This window comes from Balaenoptera ricei, chromosome 1 (assembly GCF_028023285.1).
Source record: "Balaenoptera ricei isolate mBalRic1 chromosome 1, mBalRic1.hap2, whole genome shotgun sequence".
In the NCBI taxonomy this organism is placed as follows: Eukaryota; Metazoa; Chordata; class Mammalia; order Artiodactyla; family Balaenopteridae; genus Balaenoptera; species Balaenoptera ricei.
Genome location: NC_082639.1, coordinates 95,672,037 through 95,694,893, shown reverse-complemented (window position 1 = coordinate 95,694,893; position 22,857 = coordinate 95,672,037). Strand labels below are relative to the sequence as shown.

Here is a 22,857-nt window from a genome sequence, read left to right as displayed (position 1 = left end):
TTCTCTACATCTGTGTCTTTATTCCTGTCCTGCCCCAGGTTCTTCAGAACCATTTTTTTTTTTTTTTTTTTTAAGATTCCATATATATGTGTTAGCATACGGTATTTTTCTCTTTCTGACTTACTTCACTCTGTATGACAGTCACTAGGTCCATCCACCTCACTACAAATAACTCAATTTTGTTTCTTTTTATGGCTGAGTAATATTCCATTGGAGGTTTACATTTTAATCACAAATACATTTCCAAGAATACTGGAGTCTAACACTTTCTAACAGTGGTCATAAACAAATGTTATTTTGTCGAACTTTCATTCAACTAAATTATTTATATTTCTGCTACATAGTTATTTCAAACAGAGTTTTTTTCATAAAGCATGTGTGTACTTTTTAAAAAAAAATTTATTTTGAGTCAGTCAGTGGTATGAATTTGCAGTCTTTAAGGAGAGAATCTTCAAGAGTTTCCTCTCCTCCCTTGACACCAGATACAGCCTTCTTTTGTGAACTCTCCCAGTACTGCAGATAATTCCTGACCCATAGATATGCTCAGACTCACAGATAAATATACAAAGAGTAAAAAAGATTCTACAGAAGGGCACTCAGGGTATAAATAAAATTTAATGAACTTTACCTCCAAAATATCTTTGATAAAAGGTGTCCATCGAGAGAGCTGAAACGTTTCTTCTGCAGACCGATCCTTTCTTAATGGTTTGCCTTGTTGAGACTAAATAGAGGAAAAAATTAAAAATCAGTAATTTTATTTAGTGATATTCTCTTAAGTTTTCTAACAAGATGTTTAATTTACAACAAACACTATGTTGCATTTGACTTAAAACTAAGAGTGGAAAAGCCTACTCAAAAAATCTGAATAGGTGTGGTCACGTAACTTCACAGTATTTCGTGCATTAATGATAAAATTTATGATAGTATCAGAAAATATGTTTACTCCAAAGTGCTTATATAAAACTCGATGGGAAAGAGTGAGATTCTATACAGAGTTCTTCAAATTCTGCTATAAATGAATCATAAAAAGAAAAGCATAAATAGCAAATTACAACAGAAGCTGTAAGATATAAATTCACTAGAAAAATGTACTTGTCCAAATTACTCATATATGGAAAAGAAATGAAATTTTTAATATTTTACTTACCAAATCAACGGTAAAATTAAGAAGACTGTCCACATGGATTCCCTCATAAGAAAACATATTTAATGCAAATGACCACACATGCATATGTATAAGTATATACAGAATGTAAAATTTCTTACGGGAGGGACAATGGGAACACCAAGGTAACTCCAGTTACGAATCATGTCACTCTCATTTTCTATCTTTACATTCTGGATCAACCTGTCCAAGTTTTCTTCCGTAGTTCCTTAGATAAGTAAAATATGAGTGCACAGTCAAATAATTGCTACCATAATCATTTCCAGGTTTTAGGTACCTAAGAATAAAGCTTTTTTAAAAAAAGCAAACATTTAAATTATATACCCTTCAGTATGCTCCCAATTTCACATTTTTCCTTTTATTTATCTTAACCAACTTTAGCCACTACTTTTGAATTTTCTAAGATTCTCTTATGATCAAATAGTAAACCACTGATTGTAAAATGATTTTAGAGCTGGGTATTTTAATATATTCAAGAAAATAAACAGTCTGCATTACCATTAATACTGAATATATAAAGTAGGATTGCTCTTATTTTATCATAATTATCATGATTTTTGTTGAGTAGAACTGGAAGGAGTACTCGCATAGCATCTTTGACTTTCTGTCCTTCTGCGTCAGTTCCAAGTGCCAGGTCCTTAACGAAAATGAAAAAAAAAAAGTCAGTAGTCTATGATCCAAATTCATTTTTCAGTTTAAAAAAATCTATTACTAAAACTTGCCAAATTTTAACGGAACACTGATGCCTTTTCACAGGAAAATGTATCACTTGTAAACTAATACTGTACAAAATGTAAAAAGTCAAAAAATAATTCAGAGAAGAAAATCATTAATCTAAACCTTTGCTAATATGGTAGACATGAGCCGCATGTGGCTACTGAGCACTTGAAATGTGTCTAGTCTGAATTAAGATGTGCTCTAAGTTAAAACACCAGATTTTGAGGACTTGTTTGTGAAAAAAAGAATGTAAAATATTTCAATAATTGTTTTATATTGATTACATGTTGAAATAATATTTTGGAGGTACTGGGTTAAATCAAATATATTAAAGTTAACCACACTCATTTCTTTTTACCTTTTTAATGTGACTACTAGAATATTTAAAATTATACATGACTGGCATTCTATTTCTATTAGACAACACTGATCTAAATAGTTTTGGCATTATAGAGGAGGCTTTAATTAAACGTGCCTACACAGTACTCTGCAGGATGCTGCCTTAAATGCTGCACCCACTGAAAAAGGCCTGCCAACAGTGCTACCCTGAATTAATGCTCCAAACACTTAAATCATCCCATTCAACCAAAAATGCATAATCATGGATTAGGAGGGACTGCTTACTATGACACTGTGTAGCTACTTGTTAGCGTTGGTAAGGAATGATGTATTAAACCAAGTGGGTGAGTCTCCTTCTAAAAGAGGTTCTGTGATTTAGTGCACTGTATTGAACAAAAAGTTAGATTTTACCTGACAAAGTTAATTCTGGAAATCTATCCTGAACATAGGTATTTCTGATTCTGCACATACCTGTTCAGTTTTGCAGAGCTTTTCTATATTAGACTTGAACTTATTCATGCAATCTTCTGCTAAGTTAAGATGAACAACTTGCTGAAAAACAGAAGAAATCAATCATTTAAAGCATTTTCATTTCTTTCTGTGTAACTGATAATATTAAACTTTTGAGATGGGCCTGAAGGAAAGTATGGGCTTAGGTGGGAAGGAGGTACCATGTAAATCAAGGGAAACATCTCGAGAAAGGAAAAAAGTGAAAATTACCATGATCTACAGGGGATAATCAACAGACCACAAAAAAACAGAATGGAAGGGTTGAATTTGTGTTGGGCTTATGAGTAGTGAAAAATAAGGTGAGAAAAAAAAAGTGAAATCCTTAAAGTCAAGCAGAAAAAGTGTGAATTTATGTTATTGATTCTTGATTAGGGAGCAATATAATAAAAAATATGTAAATATTATTCTGATAATTACTTGTAAGAAGGACTGGAACAGCAAAAAACCAAAACTTTACCTGCCCACACAGCTTTAATTGCTCTTAAATCTACCGATATATAACTATTAATTCAGACATCCCTGGTGGCGCAGTGGTTAAGAATCCACCTGCCAATGCAGGGGGACACGGGTTTGAGCCCTGGTCCAGGAGGATCCCACATGCCGTGGAGCAACTAAGCCCGTGCGCCACAACTACTGAAGCCAGCGTGCCTAGAGCCCACGTTCCGCAACAAGAGAAGCCACCACAGTGAGGAGTCCGCACACCACAATGAAGAGTAGCCCCTGCTCACCACAACTAGAGAAAGCCGGTGTGCAGCAATGAAGACCCAATGCAACCAAAAATAAATAAATAAATAAATAAAATTAAAAAAATAACTATTAATTCAATGAACCAAGTATAACAACAACCACTTGTCAATCCAATGTTGAATTTTCTTATTAAGTTGATAAATATTAAACTTTTTCTGTTTGGCTATTCAAGACAAAGATATAAAAAAATTTAAGCTGGATCTGAATAAATCAAGAGTATATATAGAGAGAACTCTATTGGGGAGCTTAGATATTTGGCGTATTTCTCAGACCTAGAGTAAGGTTTTAGCGGACAACTAACACCAAGTATTCCATGACACCCACTGCTAAACCTGACTACAGAACTGGATGGACTAATAAACTAAAAATGATAACACATCTTATATATGATACCGCTTACCTTAGTAATCTGTTTACGGAAATGGGGCATCTTTTTCATCAGTTGGGCAAGAGCACTAAGTGATGTCTAGGAAAAATAAAACATTTTTTAAAACAAACTTATGATTCAGTTATTTTTATATAACAACTTCAAAATCCTGTAGTCTTAAATATTTATTAATTTACTAAATATCTGGCAATTTTAAAAAGAAAACAAATTCAAGAGGTTTCCAGTTGCAGCCATGATAAAGTAACTGATATAAAAAATTATTCTCCCTCCATAAACAAAAACAAAATTGGACAAAATAAAAAAGACAACAGCTTTCAGGCAAAGGATTTTTCAAAAATAGCTCAAAGCTAGGTTACTTGAGCAAAGGAAAGCATAGGCGGTGATCCCTGCACTCATCTTGGCTCTTCCCTGAAACATTTTCCAAAACACAGTGAAAGGAAGTAGAGTTTAAGTAGAAAGCAAGTCTCTCTGGGCAGAGGAAAAAGAGATCAGAGTTTGGGGCTACTGAGGTAGGGTTTGGGGTCCAGGGTTAATAGAGAAAAGAGCCAGTCACAACATAACTCAAAGACATGTCAAAGGGTTGCCTTAGCATCCCTGGCCAAATACTAAGCTGCACATGTACAGGGCATAACTCTTAAAGGCCTAGCAGAGAACAACTGCAGAGATTTCAGAGGAGTCTTAATGCAAGACAATACTGGCATTCTCTGACCCAGACAAAGTAGACAGTTCTAAGTGAACATCCCAGACATTTAGTCCTGGAAGGACTGTATCTTCAGACTAAATGCAAAAGTGAAATACACTCAACATAACAAAAGCCTGACATGAAGTCTCAACAGAATCAAGGTTATTCACTAGCAAATTAACTGCCTGCCAGAACAGAACTCAATACTCTTTGTAGAGAGAACATCATCAAGAGCCTTTGCAACATAGCATTCACAATGTCTAACATACAGTAATATATTACTGGACATGTAAAACAGGAAAAAGTGATCGATACTCAAGTGATGAAACAGTCAATAAAAGTAGACCCAAGATAATCCAGACGCTGGAGTTAGCAGACAAGGACTTTAAAATATCATACTTACGTTAAAGAAAACAGGCGAAAAGATGAACTAAATGGATGAAAAGATGGAGTATTTCAATAGAGAATTATAGACTTTATTAAAAAAAAATTCAATGGATGTCCTAGAATTAAATGCAACTTTGAAATTAAAAACACAATGAATGACTCATACATCGTTGGTGAGACTGTAAAATGGTACAGCAAATTAGGAGAACAGTTTGCAAGTTTCCTAGAAAATTAAATATACATTTACTATATGACCCAGCAATCCTACTCTTATTTATCCAACTGAATGAAAACATCTGTTCACACAAAACCTGAATGTTCACAGTGGCTTTATTCGTAATTGTCAACAACTTGGAAAAAACCTAAATGTTCTGCAACTTGTGAACAGATAAAACGTAGTATATCCATACAGTGGAATACTACTCATCAATAAAAAGTGTTGAAGCTCCTGTTACATGTCACATGGATGAATGTCAAGTGCATTGTATTAAATGAAAAAGCCATATTGTATTATTCTATTTAGCTGTCATTCTGGAAAAGGCAAAACTATAGGAACAGAAAATAGATAAGTGGTTCTGAGGGGATCAGAGTTGAATGGAGAGGTTGCCTACAAAGTGGCACAAGGCAATTGGGGGGGAGGTGTTGATGGAATTGTTCTATATCTTGGTTGTGGTTATATGAGAGTATACATTTGTCAAAACTCATGGAATTTTATACTATAAAGGGGGAACTTTACTTTATAATGCAGTTTAAAAAACAATATGTTGAATGGGTTTAACTGCAGACTGGATACAACAGACAAAAGCAGGGGACTCAAAGTCAGGTTAATACAAAATATTTAATTAAAGCACAGAGGAGGAAAAAAGTGGGAAAATAAGGAACGGAATAGAAGAGATGTAGAATATGGTCCAAAAATCTAAAACACAAGTGAATGGAATTCTAGAAGGAGAGGAAAGACAGACTAGGACAAAATCAAGAAGTAAGGAAATAAGGGCCAAGAATTTTACAAATATGAAGAAAGTTACAAACCCAGTGATTCAAGAAGCTCAATAAACCCAAGGAGGATAAATACCAACAATAACACATCACAGTAAGGCATATTATGGTCACATTGCTAAAACTAAAAGATAAAGACAAAAATCTTTAAAAAGACACTTTATCTTCAGGAAATTAACAGTAACATGACAGCTGACTTCTTTAACAGAAATGATGGTAGCCAAAAGGTGACATATTGAAATCTTTAAATTGCTGAAAGGAAAAGAAGAACTGCCAACCTTGAATTCTAAATACAGCAAGTGTCTCTGTAAAACACAGATATTCTTAGATAAAAACAAAACTTGAGAGAAATCATCCAGCCCAGATGGAAACACTGAAGAGCAATAAGGAATAAATAACAACAATTTCAAATTTACGTGGATAATATAAAAGTCTATTGAGAATTTAAAACAAAAATAACATCCTGACTTTATAACACATGGTAAAGTAAAATATATGACAACAATAGCACAAAAGAGGAAGGGAGGTAAATGGAGTTAAACTATTATAAGGTTCTTGAATTCTTTAGGACATGGCAAAAGTATACTTTAAGGTACACTGTGATAATATAAGGATACATTTTGTAATACCCAACATGATGACTACAAGAAGGATACCAAAAGGTAAAACAAAAGTTTATTTTGGAGACAAAATGGAATAGTTTAAAGAAAAAAAAAAAGGACGATATATAAAGAAGGCAGAAAAGGAAAAGGATAAAATAAATAGAAAACAAATAAGATGGTAACAAATTCAACTATATCAATAATTACATGAAATACAGATGGACTTAAACATTCTAATTACAAGATAAGGATCGTCAGATTGAATAAACAAACAAACCTCAACTATCAATACAAACTCTTTTTAAGAAGCACACTTTAAACATAAAGGCACAAATTGGTGAAAATAAAGGATGAGAAAAGATATGCCATGTAAACACTAGCTAAAATAAAGCAGGTATGGCTATATTAAAATCAGACAAAGTAGAGTTTAAGTCAAGAAATATTGCAAATGAAAAACAAAATGACATTTTGTATTGATAAAAGATAAATTCAACAGAAAGATAACTATCTTAAATTTATAAAGACTATAATTAACATGGCTTCATCAGTTGATACAGCTTTGAAAGTTGACAAGATTCTAAAAAAAATAGACTAATTCACAGCCATAAGCAATACCATTCTCAGTAACTGATATAAAAAGCAGATAAAAAATGAGTAAAGAAATAGAATATTTGAATAACATGATGAACCAACTTGATTTAATTGACACACATAGAATTTGTATTCTTTTCAAGTACACATTGGGTACTTAACCACAATAGGTCGTATGATAGGTCACAAGTCAAGTCTGAACAAATTTCAAAGGACTGAAATCATACACGGCACATTCTCTGACCACTATATAGTTAAATTACAATTCAATAACAGAAAGACAAGTAGAAAATTCCCAAACTCTTTGAAATTAAAAAACATATTCCTATATAACACATGAGTCAAAGAAGACATCACAATGACAGTTAGAAAATATTTTGAGCTGAATCGAAATAAAAATAGGTTATTCCAAAACTTGGGGAATGCAGCTATAACAATGTTAAGAAGGAAATAAATAAATATATATAGTAAGAGAAAAAAGGTTGAAAATCAATGCTGTAAACATCCAACTCAAGAAGTTAGAAAAAGAAAAACAAGCCAAAGAAAGCTGAAGATAGGAAATAAAAATGAGTAGAAATCAATTCAACATAAAACTAACATACAGTAGAGAAATCAGCAAAGCCAAAAGTTGGTTCTTTGAAATACTAATTATACATATAGGGCATATTAATAGTATATAGGCTAAAACACAAATTAACAATATTAGGATTAAATAAATAGAACACAGCTACAGGTTCTACAGACACTGAAAAGATAATAAGAGGATATCTGAAAATGAAGATGTAATAGACAAATCCCTTAAAAATGAACATCCCAAAACTGATATAAAAAAGATTAAAAATCTGAATAGTTCTGTAACTATTAAAGAATTTGTACGTAAAGACTTCCCCATAAAAATGGAAAACTCCATGCCCAGACTGCTTCAGTTGTGAAGTCTTCCAAGCAATGATGAGACAAGTAATAACAATCTTACACAAACACTTCCAGAGAATATGAGAGGGAAAACATTACAACTCATTTAAAGACCAATATAATTTTGCTGCCAAAACCTGACAAGATTATCTCACTCACACACACACACACACACACACACACACAAGAATTATTACAGGGAAATACTATTGTTCATAAACCTAGAAGTAAACATTCTAAGCAAAATATTAGCAAATAGAATCCAGTGATATAGGAAAAGGATAAAGTATCATGACTAAGTGGAGCTAATTCCAAGAATGCATGATTGGTTTAATGTTAGAGAATCAATGAATGTAACTTATCACATTAACAGAATAAAAGAGGGAAAAAAATTTCAATAGGTGCTGATAAAGCATTTGATGAAATCCAACACCTACTGCTGATTTAAAAAACAAAACCAAAAAAAAAACCTGTTGGCAAATATGGAATAGAAGGGAACGTCTTAATCTGACAAAGGATGTAAATAACTAAAATAACCTAGAACTACCATAATACTCAATGATGAAATATCAAACACGTTTCCCCTTAGGTTGGGAATGAGACAAGGATATCCTGTCACCAGTTCTATTCTACATTATACAGCTAGGAGGTATTAACTACTAAGAAAACTAGTTTAAAAGGTATACGGATTCGAAAGGATCAGGCTAAATTTTCTACATTCACAGAAACTATTGTGCAACTTTCTGAAATGATAGAAATGTCCTATATCTTGATTTAGGTGGTAGTTCCACAGGTATGTGTGTGTATGAATACATATATATGTATGTAAAAAGTTATTCACTATACACTTAAGATTTGTGCACTTTACTTAGGTAAATTATACTTCAATATAAAAAACCTAACAAGAATGCATTAATGCAATTGGCTAAATGGCCTTTTAAAAATAAATTTTAATGGAGCAAGACAGAGAAAATGTTGCTAACTGTTGAGGCTAGGTAATGGGTACATGAAAGTTTATTTTCTCTACTTTTGTGTATGTTAGAAATTTCCCAAAATGGAAAGTTAAATAGATAAAAAATTTTATACAAAATTTAAAATTCACCTTCATCATTATCTTGAAAGTTAAATAACACTCTTACCTTTCCTTCCGTTGCTTTCTTTGTTGATGAAATTTCTTTCATAAGTTTGGGAATTTCCCTGTCAAATTGTGAGAGAATTCTTTAAATTTCTAAGGTGTAATTCTTTACAAAAGTATTTTAAGATTACAAAATGTACTATCATGTATTTAGTATTTTAAAAATGTAGAATAAAAATTAAAATGAGTTCACATACTCTAATACAACTGCAATATGCCGATGTCGAATTCTGACCCAGAGGTCATCATCTTCTTCAAGGATTGCCTCCTTTTCTTTCCCGTCTGTTTTATACCTACAAGTAGAGAGAAGTATGAACTTCTGGATTATTTTCCCACCCAAAAAGCGAAAGAAACATTTTTGTAAACAATAATTTTAAGATACAGCTCAAGAAACTGAAGAGTACATCCACTATTTTGGGGGATAATGAATACATGCTCAAAACTAAGGCATATTGTTATCCATACAATAAAGATCAAAGTGCTATGTCTACCAAGGCCTTTTTACTTCCAACATTAGGTTTAGCTGTCATTATTATAGAGTTTTATCTCAGCAAAGTGGTATCTTCGAAACAAAAATTCAACGTTCCACAATCAACTTTAAGAACAAGAGTGAATACACTAACAATTTGTATTCTAGTTGCTCAAAACACTACTTTGACGTTCTAATAACCATCAACTCAACTATCAAACATCCATTAAGAAAAGAAATGTCACCCCCTAGTGTAGCCTATTAAGTACTGAAGGTGTTTCAGAGTTGGTACAAAATTCACAAACATATATCATCTGTTTCTATATTCTTCCCTAATCCTATAACCACATCTCCTTTAAAGAATGGGAAAGGAAATGAGAGAAAAACTAGTGTAGCCATTAAAAACCTTGATTGCTTTAATGAGTTCTACTGAACTGAGAGGCAATTCAAGAGGTTCATGAAATTACTCAAAATGGGCTTCCTGACTGCTTCCCCAAATGTAATTCCTCACTTCTCTTTTTATGCAAATAGCCAGCCTCCTTCCATTTGTGGCGCTGGAAAATTCAATCATCCTTGGGACTGTCAACGTCCTGAGCCAAGATCAGAATGGACAGCATTGAGCTTTCCTAGCACTGGATAGCAGACAATAAATGGAGATTTCTGCTGTATAAATATAATCATTTCTACAATCCCCCAAATTTCAGGCCCCGTCTATAAAACCATCTACCTATTTGGTCTTAATTACAGATGTCCAAAGGCAGAACGACTGTGCTTAATTACAAGACTGCACTAAGGACAGAAGCCTTTTTGTCATTTAAAATGCCACTTTGTACTTCTTTAACCTTTGATTTATAAACAAAGATTAAGGTAGCAGGCCTGACAATACTGAAAGATGATGACAATCCTAAGAGTACATTTGAAGAGGTGACCAAGATGAAGAACACAGTCTGGATACTTAGAAGTTTCTGCTCTGCATTATTTCCATTAAAAATTGGGATGGAGCACAATCCACAGGGAGTTCATGCTTCCATCTAGTCTTATCCCTGGACTTTTTGATTCATTCAAAAAATCTCTGACTTCTTTGTTTTTGTTTTTAAATAAGTCTCTCCATTACTCTTAAAAAATTAAACCTTGCTTTGCTTGCCAGCAAACCTAGGGAGATAAATTAAAAAAAAAAGTGCTAGGTCAGAAATGTTGGAAACTTATGTCAATAGTCTGGAACCAAATTCTTAAGTGCCATCAGTTTAAGTCGTTTCTAAATCTCTTGAGCAATGTAGGTTTAGAGACCTAAAGGATAAGAGAGGTAAACAACATGCTTTCTGAAAATTCTGAATAAACTGCTTAAAACTACTTTTATATTAGAATAACTACTTTTATATTAGAAAAACTAATTTTATATTAGAATAACTACTTTAATATTAGAAAAACTACTTTTATATTAGAAAAATGTTGATCTACGTCATCTAACATTAATACAAATAACAAAGAAAAACTCAGAAGCCAGGATTTGACCAGAATGCAAATAAAAATACAATAGAAAATACAAAATTAGTTTAACAATATTTGGTTTAAGGAAAAATATTAAGTATTATAATTGGCACAAATTTTTGGATCTTTTTAATCTATTAAAATTACTAAATTAATTTAAACATAAAATTTCAGAAAACTAATTTTCTTTTTCATTACTATGCTCAAAGCAGTAAATCTTAGCTGAAAAATGCCAATTTGGATTTAGAAATTATGATATCAAATAACATGTTATATATATATATGTATATATATGTGTGTGTATATATATATATATACACACACTCATAAATGATACACAAAGGTACAATAAAATGGTTCCTTAACAGAAAAGTGATTTCATTTTTTATTTAGCTACTTGATATTACTTTTAAAGTTAATATGCTTATATCAGAGTTAAGTCAATAATAGGTGCCAAATTGGTAAACCTGTATCTATTCTCAGTAACCATCCTAATTAGGTTCCTAGTCTTCTAATCTTTTTAAATACACTATGTTGACAAGACGCACATATAGATAACTTTTGGATGTGTGATTCAGAATAATCACAGCCTAACCAATTTGAATATGGTTTCCACTTCAATAAATATAGTAGTGGGCCTGGTATTTACTGAAAAGTACAAATTCCAGCTGTTTAAAATCTATTTTTGTTGTAGACACAGTTAAGGAAGCAAATACACTGAAAAAGCTTCAAAGCAGTTAAATTACCCATTAACTAACAAGGTCAAGACATTTTTAATAGATTATGATTATAGGGGTAAGAGAAGGATAAAGTCTCTGAAGAAAAAAGGTTACAGGGGCTTTAGATTTCTGGTGCCTGCAGGAATCATTAAATGCTAATATCCTATCCTGTTTGTATATGTCCTATATATTCCCTTCAAGTTATACTTGCTTGTATGTATCATTCTCAATCGGCAGTAGATCATATGCCATTGCCTGAAAGGTCAGTTCATGCAGGACAGTGGACACAGGATCAAAGCCACGATCAATTATTATGAGCTGGGAATGAGTTTTACCCTGGAATAACAAAATAAAATTATCTTAAGAAACTTCAATTTCTTTGTGTGAACACATTTTTAGTATCTTAGAAAACAAAAGCAGACTTTTCCTAAGTTCTGCCCCATTCCTAAGAATGTGAAGCTATATTAAAACAGAAAAATCTGAGTGGTATAACAGGGAAGAAAATAAGACTACAAAACCAAAAGCTTTCATAATTAGAGTAAGAGGCTATACTCAATAATACAATATTGTGAAAATTCCTTTAAAAAAAGTAACATTTGGCCTGCACTAAATCTATTTCCTTAGGAATTCAGCTCCATAAACACTAAAACTGATATAAATTATGAATAGTAGTTATTACTTGAGCTCTTTATGCTACACACTGCGCTAAGCAAGAAATATCCATATTATTTAATTCTTATAGCAACCCTGTGAGACAGGGATTATTAACTCCATTTGACAATGGGGGCATTAAGGCTTAAAATTAAGTAACTTGCCCAAATCACATAGCTAGCTAGTGTGTGGTAGAAGGGAGATTCAAACCCAGGTCAGCTTCACTCCATGGCCTGTACTCTTAGCCATTACACATTTTAAAAGATTACATTGATGCCAGCTAAGATGGTAAATTACAATGAAAGCTTTGCTATCATTAACTCACAAACAGCACTAATCATTAAACAGTGAATAATAGTGCTGGGAAAAATCATTGTTAATATCAGTATCTTCCATACTTCATTTTAAAAAGTAATAAATTCTTTGGATTATTATTTGGAGCAGTAAGAGACAACCACAACTAAGACAAACATTTCTTATTTATTTACTTACAGCAGACAAAGGTAAACTACATAGAATAGATCTTTAAAATTTTTTTTAGTTAACCATTCACTCATTTAAATAAACCTTGAGACAGTATGGTATAGTGATTAAGAGCACAGCCTCTGGAATCAGGTAGATCTGGGTCTGAATCCAGCCTTGACCACTTTCTTTCTTTTTTTTTTTAATTTTTTTTATTTTTTGGCCACGCCACACAGCTTATGGGATTTTAGTTCCCTGACCAGGGATCGAACCTGGGCCCTCGGCAGTGAGAGCGTGGAGTCCTAACCACTGAACCGCCAGGGAATTCCCAGCCTTGACCACTTTCTTGTTGTACAACTTTGGAAAAATTGCTTAACTTGTTAATATCTCAGTATTCTCATTAAAAAACAAACAAAAAATATATATATTTAATCAGAACCTCTGCCCTATAAGATTACTGTAAAGATTAAATGTAATAATACCATGAACACTTAGCACAGTGCCTGGCACTTAGTAAGCCCTCAATACATGTAAGTTATGAGTCTTCAGAAATAGTGCTATATCAGGGCTTGGGGTTATGAAAGTATGTGAGAGGAAGAATCGCTTGACCTGAAGAGTGAGGAAAGACTTCAAAAACGAGGTGACAGGGCTTCCCTGGTGGCGCAGTGGTTGAGAGTCTGCCTGCCAATGCAGGGGATGCGGGTTCGAGCCCTGGTCTGGGAGGATCCCACATGCCGCGGAGCAACTCGGCCCATGAGCCACAATTACTGAGCCTGCGTGTCTGGAGCCTGTGCTTGGCAATGAGAGGCCCGCGCACCGCGATGAAGAGTCCCGCGCACCGCGATGAAGAGTGGCCCCTGCACCGCTATGAAGAGTGGCCCCCGCTTGCCACAACTAGAGAAAGCCCTCGCACAGAAACGAAGACCCAACACAGCCATACATACATACATACATACATACATTAAAAAAAAAAAAAGAATGTAAGCAGATAAGAATAGCATTAAAAAAAAAAAACAAAAACGAGGTGACACTCTCTCAGGTCCTTGAATGAAGAAAAGGTATCAAGCATTTGAAAGATGTATAATTTCTGAGGCAGAAAGAATGGAAAGGACAAGTTTGGTTTTTGTGGATTTTCCTTTTTCTCATTGAAATCATGAAGGACTAAAGGGATATTAACTAATATAATGATCGTTTATCTCTTTCCTCATTCAACAAACATTTATTGACTACCCACTATGCTATGTATACCAAGCCATTATCTTCATAACTACAACCAGGACAACAGATTTCACTAGTCCTCCAAACCAAAACCTAGTAACTTTTAAAGTTCTAAACCAACATTACATCTAATCTTACACCCTCCATTCTAGCCAAGTTGTTTGATTGTGAATTTTGCCTTTTTCTCTATGCCTCTGCCCAAAGAATCCTGTTATCCAAGAAAAAAACTCCCTCTTCTGTTATACTCATTCTTCAAGCTCAAGGGCCTCTTCCTCTAGGATGCCTTCCAAGACTCCAGTTACAATAAGATTAAGCCCCAGCCTATGTTCCCACTACATTTCATGTATTCTTCTCTCATTCCTCTTACTACATGCATTGTAATTGGTGGTTTCCTTGCCCATCTCCTCTTCTAAACTATCAACAGTTCCTTCTTTTCATTCTTCAGCTACTGTAATATGGCTTCCTAGCCCTCTGGCACCACCTCTGTCAGTCTACTCAAGCTCTTCACTCTCCAACCCAAGTTCAAATGCTAGAATTCCCCAGGTTCTAATCTTAGTCTTAGATTACTTTATATTACCTTGATAAGATAGTAATAGCTATCATTCATTAAACTCCTATTATATGCCAAACACAAGCTAATCTGCCTAATCTTCATACCAACCAAGCACGGTACATATCATCTGATCCATTTTATAGATGAAAATACAACTCAGAGTAAATAATATGTCCAAGAATACAAAGCTGGTGATAACAGGAAAAATTATGTTTATTAACTGTTTACTCAGTTGCAAGCACTATTCTAAAAACTTTTTATGTATTAACTCATTTAATCCTCTATTTTATAAAACAGGTATTCTCTTATTATCCCCATTTTATAGATAAGAAAACGTAGGCACAGAGAAGTTACATCATTTGCTAATTGACATATCTATGAATTAAATGGCATAGCCAGGATTTACACAAAGTGCTTACTTCAAAACCCTTATCTTCCCCTCTAAGCCACACTGTCTATTAAGACTTCTACTACCACTTATATCAGTGATTCCCAAATCAAAATTGGGGATCTGTGTTAATGATTCTCAAATCAATACTGGAAAATGAATGAACAGTTTCCTTGGTTTATAAAGAAATAAGACAGACTTTATGCATAACCACTATTTGTCTTTTATATGTTACCTTTATTAGGCTCTTTTCATCAATCTTGTAGTAGTTTTCAAGTTTTTTTTCAACAAGCTGAGCAAGCTTACTGGCATTATCTAGAGGTTTACTAGAAACGGAAAAAATGTTCAAACAATTATCTTTCTTTCAAGACACACTTTACAATATCATCAAGTTGAATTCTAAAATTAAACCATAAATTTATTAATTTAAAAGACTTTATAAACATGGAGAAGTTCAGATAATACATCAAATATAATGCTATATCAATTTGTCTGGATTTTATCAATGTAAACCTTATCATTCATTTGTGCTTCAGATGTTTTTTCATATGAAGGAAATATTATAAATAAAACCGCAGTCCCTTTATTCCCCTCCCAATTCCTGGTCTTTTCCGCCACCCCTAGCTACCCCCACTCCAAGGCAACTACTATCATGAATTTGATGTGTATTCTTCCTGTCATTATTATTATACATATGTTTACTGTTTTATATGTGTTTTAACAGTATGTTTTTACTGTTATATATATGTGTGAGATCTATGTTGACACACATATCAAATTTAATCATTTTAGTTCTATATAGTATTCCATCATATGATTTATACTGGATTCTATGCATTCATTCCCCTAAAGATGGACACTTAAGTCATTCTCAATTTTATACTATTGCAAACAACATTGAAACAAATATCTTTGTACATACATCTCCATGTACATGTTTCTCTAGATATATTATTTCTAAAAGTATAATTGCTAGATTATATGGTATGTACATTTTCAACTTTTCCAGATATTACCATATTACTCTCCAAATTACTTGACCAATTATCTCTCCCACTAGCAGTATGAGATCTCCCTACATGCTCTCTAACATGCAGTCAACTTTCCAATATAGTCTTTTGCATAAAATCTTATATACCACTGTCTCTAAAATGATAAAATCATACTCTAAATTGTAACTTCATGACCAGTGACATTAGTATAACTTCCGAGTCTACAAGAAATTGTTGGAAAAGGCTCTTCAATTAGCACACCAACCTCAAAAATGGAGGCTCTCCTTGTAAAGAGTTTCAAAGTGTTAAATGACCTTTAGGTTTTATACCTCAAAAGTAAATAAAGCAGCAACTATAAAGAATAATTTATTACACATTTTGCTTTAAAATATTTTCAAAAGGAAATAATTTCATGTTAGAATTACACTTGAAAAGTCCATGAGGCATAAAAGAATACTTTGTGAAAGAACAAGTAGGATTCTAAAAGCCTGATTATTTAACTATTACAATAACTCCAAACAGGTCCAAAGGTGAGCTATTAAATTATAAATTGGCCTCAGTTATCCCTCAGTATCCACAGGGGATTGGTTCCAGGACCTCACTCAGATTTCAAAATCTATGGATGCTTAAGCCCCTTTTATAAAATGGCGAAGTATTTGCATATAAACTATGCATATCCCCCATATACTTTAAATCACCTCTAGATTACTTATAACACTAATACAGTGTAAATACTATGTAAATAGTCATAAATACAATGTAAATGTTATGTAAATAGTTGTCTGCATGTAGCAAATTCAAGTTTTGCTTTCTGGAACTTCCTGGAATTTTGTTTTTTTAATATTTTCAATCCACGATTGGTTGAATCTGAGGATGCCGAACCTGTGGATATATATGGCCGACTATATTACATACTCATTTCCCTGAACAGAGCCAAACACCAAGAGCAGAAGCTTGAACAGAGACTGAACTCTAGCAGGAGATAAACAACTTAAGTTCAGAATGTAATTAGCATATCACCTATAAGAAAAAGAATGTTTCCAACACCTGAGGTATGAGTGAAGAGCCTGTTTGGTCACATCTGAATTAAGGAGATTTACTATATTCTTTCTAAGTAATTAACAGAAGATTTTTTAAATGGTCAAGAATAATGAAACTTAAATATAAAGTACTAGATGAATTTGAAATTAAACAATTCATCCAACTACCTTGACAAATGTCAATGTTTAAGTTAAAGAAACTTTTAAAACAGAAACAAGTGACATAACTTATTAGTTGTAGTACAGTATATTTACGTCTACTAGTTTATTAGTGTCATACACTATTTTGAGTTCTTTACAGATATTAACTCATTTAATTCTAAAAACAACCTTATATGGTGAGTACTATGATTGTTCCCATTTCATAGATAAAGAAACTGAGAGCAGAAGGATCACACAGCCAGTAAGCAGCAGAGATTAAAATCCAAGCTGTCTGGCTATACAGAACAACATGAATGTCTAAGGACATAATACTGAACAAAGCCAGAAATGAAAAACATCATAACCCCATTTATACCAAGTTCAAAATCAGGCAAAACTAAAATATGTGTTAGAAGTCAAGATAGTAGTTACCTCTGGGGAGGAGACAGGGGGTGACGACTAGAGGGGATTATGAGGGGGGCCTCTGAGATACTGTTAGTATTCTATTTCTTGACCTTGGTGAAGTTAGATGGGTATGTTCACTTTGGAATGATTTATCAAGCCATATAAATATAATTTATGCACTTTACAGTAAACTTTATTTTTAATAAGAAGCAAATAAATAAAGGTACATAGTACTAAAGTCAAACTTTAACTTTTAAAAAACTCCAAAAATCGGGCTTCCCTGGTGGCGCAGTGGGTAAGAATCCACCTGCCAATGCAGGGGACACGGGTCTGAGCCCTGGTCCAGGAAGATCCCACATGCCGCAGAGCAACTAAGCCCGTGCGCCACAAATACTGAGCCTGCGCTCTAGAGCTCGCGAGCCACAACTACTGAGCCCACGTGCCACAACTACTGAAGCCTGCACGCCTACAGCCAGTGCTCTGCAACAAGAGAAGCCACCACAATGAGAAGCCTGCGCACCACAATGAGGAGTAGCCCCCGCTCGCCGCAACTAGAGAAAGCCCATGCACAGCAATGAAGACCCAATGCAGCCAAAAATAAAATAAATCATAATAATTTAAAAAAAAAAAAACAAAAAACCTCCAAAAATCTATTTAAAATGGCTACTGGAATTAGATACCATAGATATTTAGATACTATAACCAGTATCCAGATACTATGACTATTTCAATTTGGTGGAAATTCAATAAAACATTAAATGTAAGATGGTATTCCCCATAGGACAACAAAGACATTCTTCTAAGCATTCCTTAAACTCATGAAAAATATACATGTAAACCATACCAAATTTAAGCTCTGAAATTCAGTAATAGAGGCTATTAGTTACTCTGAAATTTAAGCCTTAAACTTTAAATCTCCTATATGTACAGCATAATTTTATAAAGAAAATAAATTCTGCAAACCAACACACAAAAGCACAGAGACATTACTTACCTCTGTACCAAAGAGCAAACAGATAGCATAACATATAAAGGCACCACTGAGTGTCTTACCTTTTATATCTTACTCCAGGATTTTCATCCAGGGTAGCACATACTGTAACTATCTGCTCAGCCATCGCTTCCATGATGATATCTTTTCCATTTGCATTACTAGGGTCTGGACTGTAACAGTAATAGAATGCATCTGGTACATCAAGAGTATATACCTAAGTTAGGCCAAAAAAAGTCACACTGTCAATTTAGAAACTTGACTAAAAATATATATCTAGAAAAACACAGCTATTCCTTGGGATTCTAAAAAAAAATACTTGCACCAACCATGCTGTTTCCTGAAACAACTGTGTCTTTACCTTAATCAAATCTCATTTTCTCTGTCATCTTGATTTCATCCTTTATTTCTTTTCTCACTCTCCTTTCCTGCTTAGTCTACCTCTCTCCTTCAATTCTTGTTTCATATATAGATTGTACTCTTTGATTTTCTCTACCTGTGCAGCAGATGAAGAAATCTGAGGTAGTCAAACAAAAATAAAAATCTAAAACCTGGCACAAAGAAATAAAACAAAGCCAAAATTGGTCTATATATTTGACATACATTAAAATCTTAACCCATTAGAGAATAACCTAGAAATTTTCCAAAGTTGATATATATCTTCAACTCTAGCTTATACTCTTAATGTCCTTAAAATAGAGACATACTTCCCCAAAAGACACAGCATTGTGCCAGACATAGTACTGGTCTTACAATATATACAGTGAAACCTCACAGACATTTTTCAACTAACAAAAGCATTTACTTACATGCAAAGAATTGGATTAGAGATTTACTATTATTGTGTTATTTGAAGAATACAAAAGAAAAAGCTCTCTAATTGGAGTTGAGATTTTCCCATTAAATTACTTTTAATTTTGTTTTTTAAACAATGATAGTAATCCCCCTTAGCCTAGGATAATGTACTGAGTGTAAAAGTAGACATGTAATAAACATTATAGGTTTACTAATGAATTATGAATAAACTTCCCTGCACTTCCTTTCACACAAAGTAATTCGTTTCTCTGAACATAACCCATCACTAACAGCAGCAGCCTGAACATAGACTGAGATTTAGCTGAAGCTAATCCACTTATGTCTGTGTTGCTGTATTAACAAAGTCTTAGTTGCTGTATTAACTGCCAACAAGCACCCTACAGCTGGACTGTGGCTTTCTCATAGCATTCTATCCCATTGCAGTAGATAATATCTGTTCAAAAATATTTATTGCCCTCCCTACAGGGCCTCTCCCTATGGGAGTATACTTCCCACTCATTGATATCAGGCTTGCTATGGTCATTGGAATGTGAGTAGAAGTGACATGTGCCACTTCCCTACAGAAGTTTTAAAAGCCATTGTATGGCTCCACCATTTCTCTTTTCCCTCTGCTATGTCCCAGACAGGGGCTACTCCTTCAGCCTAAGTCCCAGAATGAAGAGGATGTAGAGCAAAGCCCCAGTCAAACCACAATGGACACTAACATGAAGGAGAAATAAACTTTGTTGTTGTAATGCACTGTGATTTGGGGAGTTGTTACCACAGCTTAAATTAATCTTAGCTATTATCTAATACTCTAATGAACCAAATACAATTTTGGAGCTGGTTTTCATTCTACACTCACATCTTCCCTTTCCTTCCTTCTCCTCCCCCCACTTTCCATCACCACCATGACATGTTCCTTTAGACTATTACTAAATGCTTTCTTCATCTCCATGACCCACAATCAGCTCCTTAAATATAGGAACTCTCGCCCCACAACCTCCACCTACTTTTCCTGCTAAATTATAGCCAGCTTAGCGCTGTTTCTACCTAGATACAATCTAGCACCCTCTCCACTAACTATACCAGACTTTTTGTACTCCCTGAGGTCCACTGTAAACTCCCTTATATTCTTTAATGCTTTCCATCTAATTGCCCTAAGGTATATGTGACAGCATTAATTGCCTTAAACCCTTTGAAAGGGAAAGAGAGCTTTCTTTAATCCCTTTGACTCATGGATTCAGGAGGAGTCAACCACTTTCCTCTCTATGCAACTTTGAAATATGATGAATGTCCAACTTCTCTTCTTCGGAAGACTATCATATCTGACTTTACCAATTTCTCCTCAACGATCACCCGACTTCTACTTTTCCTTAAAGACTTTAGGACTTTTCTGTACCAGCCCATTTTCTGCCATCACTCTTGATGGAACCTGGTGCCTCCTACAACCTGGTCCCAACCTACCTACAGACACAGCCGTATCTATCATACCATCACCCATTATAATCCTTATTCCTGCTGCTCCCCTGCACTTTCCTGCTTCTGTATCTTTGCACTCACGCTATTCTCACTTCTTAGAATATTTCTTCCCTCTAAGTGTTTTCTCATTTTCCTAGTAAGAATTAATCTCCTCTTGTGGCAGACTATGAGCTGCCTCCTAAAAAACCATTGTTCCCTTACTTTTCAGTAATCATACCAATTATTTGGGGTAGGCAGCCATATGCTTGGCTGAAACACTACATTTCCATTTTCCATGCACTTGGGTATTGCCATGTGACTAAATTTTAGCTAATAAGATATAAATGAAAATGTACTTTCTTCTTTCTCTCCTTCATCCTCCTTCCTCAAATGAGAATGTAATAACTCTGCAGACATCTTGGATCATGAGGGCCATCCCTAAGAGACCAGGCCCCTGACAATTTTGTAGAGCCAGCATACTGGCCTTACATAGCCCACTTCCTGACTTTTTGTATATTAGCAAGAAATAAATTTCCAACTTGGTTACACACTGAAAGTTTAAGTTGTCCTGTTATATGCAGTTGAACCTAATCTTAACTGATATTGTTTTGAAGATGTGTAATACTTTGTATCCCTTTCACAGCTCTCAGATGAGGGTGGGGCACATATCTTGATCATCTTTTCATAGCATACTCTTTGCATCTAGAAGACAATGTCCACTGCACATGATCTTGATAAATGCTCACATAGGCCTTTGCTTACAGCTCAAAGCAGTTAGCAGTATTTCATTTATATCTTCACTTGCAAACAAACAAAAGGTCACAATACAAAACTGAGAAAATTACAATTTTCACTGTAATTTCCCCATAACAGTTAAATTTATTAAGTAAACTCCCTTAAGATATTTATCAAGGAAGTAAACTAAAAGAAAAAACTTCTTAGGGGAAAAACATAGCCAACAGATAGGACCTTAAATAATCACAACATTTTGCAAAGACTGGTAAGTAGAAGAGTCTCATGAGATTTGTCTATACACACAAAGACAAGTTATTTCCATCAGCCATCAAATTAGTCAGATATATACACAAACCTCTCCTTCAAATACAGCAATTACTGAAATTTACTGAATTCTGAGGCTAAAACCATATTTATCTTCTGTGCAGCAAGATGCTCTGGACACATTTGTAATATTTATCACATCACTATTTAATCCCACATCATTTTAGGAAGCCCATTTTCACCCTACACTGAACTTACATATCATATTAAAAAGAATAAATCTAAAGGTAACCTTTGGAAAACAGTTTAATGTTAAGCAGATATCTTAGAATTTTACAAACTTGATTATGGTCTTTCTTTGTCAAAAACAGCAACAGCTTAGGGACTTCCCTGGTGGTCCAGTCGTAAAGAATCTGCCTTCTGATGCAGGGGACGCAGGTTTCATCCCTGGTCGGGGAACTAAGATCCCACATGCCACGGGGCAACTAAGCCCACGCGCCACAACTAGAGAAGAGAAAACCCGCATGCCACAACTAGAGAGAGAAAAACCCACACGCCACAACTAGAGAGAAGCCCGGGCACTGCAAAGAAAGATCACGTGTGCCTCAACAAAGATTTCACGTGCCGCAACTAAGACCCGACGCAGCCAAATAAATAAATAATATTAAAAAAAAACCACACAAAAACCCCTCCCAAAAAACCCAGCAACAGCTTAACAGAAAAATTCATTATCCAGGACTATTCTATTTCTTAAAATATTGACCTTAGAGTTCCAAACAACAGTAAACTATTTCAATTCTATGAAATGTTGGAATCCAAACACAGAGAACAGAGCTAAACAATGCACTAGCTGTGTGATTACGGCAAGTTACTTAACCTCTTTGATTTCCCCATCTTTAAAATGTAGATAGAAT

At 34.2% G+C, this 22,857-nt stretch overlaps 1 protein-coding gene across 1 annotated transcript in view; it reads right to left on the bottom strand.

The window, feature by feature from the left end:
- The window catches only part of STXBP3 (syntaxin binding protein 3), a 52,065-nt gene that overhangs the window by 11,522 nt on the left and 17,686 nt on the right, over positions 1–22,857 (bottom strand). The window contains exons 7-16 of the mRNA XM_059927088.1: positions 18,751–18,905; positions 15,355–15,445; positions 12,059–12,183; positions 9,369–9,464; positions 9,176–9,233; positions 3,879–3,944; positions 2,693–2,773; positions 1,664–1,802; positions 1,267–1,373; positions 629–721 (exon numbers count right to left, since the gene is read on the bottom strand). Of these exons, the coding sequence (XP_059783071.1) occupies positions 629–721; positions 1,267–1,373; positions 1,664–1,802; positions 2,693–2,773; positions 3,879–3,944; positions 9,176–9,233; positions 9,369–9,464; positions 12,059–12,183; positions 15,355–15,445; positions 18,751–18,905 (1,011 nt within the window). The remainder of the gene's footprint in view (positions 1–628; positions 722–1,266; positions 1,374–1,663; positions 1,803–2,692; positions 2,774–3,878; positions 3,945–9,175; positions 9,234–9,368; positions 9,465–12,058; positions 12,184–15,354; positions 15,446–18,750; positions 18,906–22,857) is intronic.